The sequence below is a fragment of the Charadrius vociferus genome, unplaced genomic scaffold (genome assembly GCF_000708025.1).
Source record: "Charadrius vociferus isolate BGI_N301 unplaced genomic scaffold, ASM70802v2 scaffold251, whole genome shotgun sequence".
Classification (NCBI taxonomy): Eukaryota; Metazoa; Chordata; class Aves; order Charadriiformes; family Charadriidae; genus Charadrius; species Charadrius vociferus.
In genome coordinates, this window is record NW_009646963.1 from 2,193,083 (window position 1) to 2,196,875 (window position 3,793).

General features: G+C 53.8%; 1 protein-coding gene across 1 annotated transcript in view; it reads left to right on the forward strand.

The window, feature by feature from the left end:
* Positions 1-3,532, forward strand: part of MKL1 (megakaryoblastic leukemia (translocation) 1) — a 45,939-nt gene extending 42,407 nt beyond the window's left edge. Inside the window, exons 12-14 of the mRNA XM_009895255.1 lie at positions 1,901-2,074; positions 2,483-2,543; positions 2,979-3,532. Coding sequence (XP_009893557.1) covers positions 1,901-2,074; positions 2,483-2,543; positions 2,979-3,460 — 717 coding nt within the window. The 3' untranslated portion in view covers positions 3,461-3,532. The remainder of the gene's footprint in view (positions 1-1,900; positions 2,075-2,482; positions 2,544-2,978) is intronic.
* Positions 3,533-3,793: the final 261 nt, after the last annotated feature.

Genomic DNA, 3,793 nt, shown 5'->3' on the forward strand with positions numbered 1-3,793 from the left:
TAGGAGCACTGAGTGTTCATGAGGTCTTCCCGTACAGGCACGCTTGGAAATGATGTGGAGGCTTTACAAAGAGCTCTGGGCTAAACCCTGACAGTTTACTAGTTTCTGCCTTTTGGGCCCACATCTGGGCAGAATACCAGCTGGTGTTTTAAACAAGCATTGTCCATCAATTAAAAATGATGAGAGGCCAGAGTGAGCAGCCTTGGTTCACAGTGGTGTTCCTGATTCTTGAAGGAGTGCTGCTAAACTGAGAAGGTGGTTACTGCATGGAGAGCGTTACTGCATGGTGTTGTGGACAGCGTGTCTGCTACTGAATGTGGCGTATGAGCTCTGAGAGGGGCAAAAGGATGTGACCATTTGCTCTCCAGTGAACATGCTGTGATTTCCATTCCTGTGCCTTGAGCATAGCAGAGATAACCATCTCTGTGTGAAGTGCAGTGCAGGATCGGGAAAAAGGGCACCTCTGGCTTTACCGCTTCTCCCGGTGATGGGTGTAAAGAGGCTCTGCTGTGCATCTTCTCCCTTTCTAGCCCACATCAGGGATGACTTAGCTCTCTCTCTAACATGTAAGATACAGAAAGATTATGAAGAGTTTTTAGAGCTTGGAGAATCACTTCTGAGTCAGATCCTGGAAAGGATGTGAAGACAGGAATCATTTCTAGCGTAGTCAGAGTGGGCTGTCCACTTTGCAAAGGGTCAGTGCCTTCATTTGCTTTGAGACCTTTGAGGAAATGCAGAAGGTAAAACAACAAAGGCACGTTTTCCCTCAGACTCCTTTAGCTCGTGTGCCGTGGAGGCATCTATGGTGACTCTCCTAATCCTTTTGCCACCCTGTAGGGTCAGAAGCCAGATCTGCAGGTGGTCCGGGGACAGCTGCCCAACACCATATTGTCTTTTCTTAGCACCTTCAAACCTGCAGCCCTTCTTCCCCAATGGTTTACACAAATGATCTCTGAAAATCGGTGCTCCTGGCAAAGCTGGCCCACCAGTGTGTCAGAAAAGGTATCCTCCCAGCACATCGCAGTGGCCTGTGCCACAATGCGTTTCCAGCCCCTCTCAGGAATAGAGCGGACCCCAGAGCAGCTCTGCCGGCCGGGGCCTGGGGTCACTCCTCTACCTGCAGGTCACAGAACAGACGAACAGCTTTCCAGGGAAAACAGGATGGGGAAGAGCATCAACAAGTACAAGTGTTAGAACTGGCATTCAGCTACGGCCTGGGGATCACTGCTCCAGGGGAGCAAGCTTCCATGGGGATCACGCATAACTGCTGTAGAGGCAAAGACCTCATCTACATTTTACTTTTTCTTATGGGCAGTTGTGTGCTGATTCATCTGGTAAAGCTGAGTCATGAGCACCACTTCCTGCAACATTTGGGGTTTCCTTTGGAGGTCTCTGGTGCTGCTGAGTGCTGTGGTGCTCTCCGCCCACCATCAGGCTGTGAAACTTGCTGCCTGTGAAGCTCAATTATGTCCCCAAAGCAGGCACTGCAGAGGGAGGTGGATAAAAGATAGGTCCTGGATAAATTGCAGAGAGTAGGCTGAACATAACAAGGGAAGTGCCCTCTCTCTCCAAAGTTCTAGAGGAATCCCCCACTTGGACAGATGAGGCTCTCCCATCCAGTAGCAGCCCGAGGGCGGTTTGTGGTCTGGTTGCTTTAGCATTAGAAAAATCAGCAAAAGATTTCCAGCTGTGAGTTGGAGGGGAAATCTGTCTTTCTCCCCTGCAGCCAGGGCATAGTGCACAGAGTGCATGGAAGAAGTCAGGCTGCTGGGAGCAGAGCACTGCAGGCCTCTGCGCAGCGCTCACCAAGAGAGGGGGTGATAGTCTCTCAAAGCAGCTGTGAGACAGGAGTTGATGTGGACTCTCCCCTGATCACCCCTTCTGCCTTCATTCTAAACAGCCCTCATCGCAGCCCGGCTCTCCTGCTGCCCCTTCCCCAGCCCAGATGGACCTGGAGCAGCAACAGCACACGTCGCTTTTTGGAACTCCTCCACCTCCTCTCCCTGTTCCCTCGGTCCCAATCAAAGAGCCACCAGGCTATGAAGAGGCCATGAAGCAACAGCCAAAGTCCCAGGTGAGAGCAGTTCTTCTCCCTGGTTTCCTTGGAGAGCAGGTGAAAAGTTACCATTGTGAATCTGCTTGGATTCCTTATCTGGGCCAGTAACAGAGAATGGAGACACAACTGCGCCTTCCAAGCTAAATTCCCTATGGAGGGGTTGGGGCAGACCCTAAACCACAGGTAGAGATCCCAAACCCCTCACTGCCTGGTGCGTGTTAGTACAGCAGTTGCAGACTATGCCTTCCCCTCCAGTAGCAGCCTGGGGTTACGGAGGATTCTGGTGCGATGCCTCTGTGTGCTCATTCTTGCTAGATAACAGCTCCGTCCTTGGGGTAAGAGAGGAGAGCCAGCAGCCAAGGGTGTTGCTCTAAGTGGAAGCTCCCCTGGTAAATAGGAAGCTAATCCTGCACTCGCTCCCCGCAGGAGAACAGCTGTTCCAGCCAGCAGATGGACGACCTGTTTGATATTCTCATCGAAAGTGGAGGTAAGGAGACAAAGACTCCCATGGTCTTTGGGTTTGAGCCTGGGGATTATGGAGCACTGAGGGGACACTCTGTCATGGCATAGGTCTTTGCTCCTATGTCCCTGCCAGTGCCTTTAGCATTAGCAGTAGTCATTAAGGCACCGAGGGAGATGTCAGTTGGGCATTAGGATGGTACAAAGCTTCTCAGTGGCTCTGCTGCGTCAGATCTGGGCCCTTCTCTTCTGCAATACTGGAGAGAGCTTGAATTCCCCAGAGGTGGGCTGAAAACTCCCCATAGCAAGCCAAGTGTGGGCACAGGAAGGATTTCCTTATCCCAGGTGGTCAGTAATGCCTCAGTCTGGGGGGGTCCCTGGTGCCCTGGTGGGTGGGAGGGATCTTTCTGGTGTTTAGCCAAGCTTTTCCTCACCCTGTCCTGCCTGTTTGTTTTCTGTACAGAAATTTCTGCTGACTTCAAGGATCAGTCATCCCCAGCTGGGAAAGAACCACCCGTGGCCCCAGCCTGCTCCCCACCGCCCAGCAGCCACCAATCCTCAGAGCTGGTGGTGCCAGTGCTTGTCGGCCGGCTGGAGGACTTCCTGGAGAGCAGCACTGGCCTCCCGCTGCTGACGGCAGGCCATGATGGGCCGGAGCCCCTGTCCCTGATTGATGACCTCCACAGTGAGATGCTGAGCAGCTCGGCCATCCTGGACCACCCACCTTCACCTATGGACACCTCGGAATTGCACTTTGCTCACGAGCCGTCTGGGGGCATAGCCCTGGATCTGGCTGAGGCTAACTTGGACAGCATGGACTGGTTGGAGCTGCCGGGGGGGCCCGTCATGAGCCTGGCTCCCCTTAGCACTGCGGCTCCCAGCCTCTTTTCCACAGACTTCCTTGATGGACACGATCTGCAGCTGCACTGGGATTCTTGCTTGTAACTCTGTGAGCAGAGACTGAAGGGAATGGGAGTGGGAGGGCACGGGCATGCAGGGGGAAAAGGCCAGTCAACCCAAAAAAAAAAAAAAAAAGGAAATGAGCTCCTAGTATTTGTACTCCTCCACCAACAGTGTCCTTCCTGCATGAAGCTGGCAGCGGTGGCAAAGACAGACCTGCTGCTCGAGTCACTGCTGCCTGGGCAGCGGGCCAGGCCAGGGCAGGGAGAACGGCTGCTGGGGGGGAAGAGGAGGCTGCAGGAGCTCTGGAGCTGGTGGCCTCCTGCCCCCGCCTTGGTGCCGCCTGCCCCAGCTTGGGTGAGAACGGAGCCAGCAGCC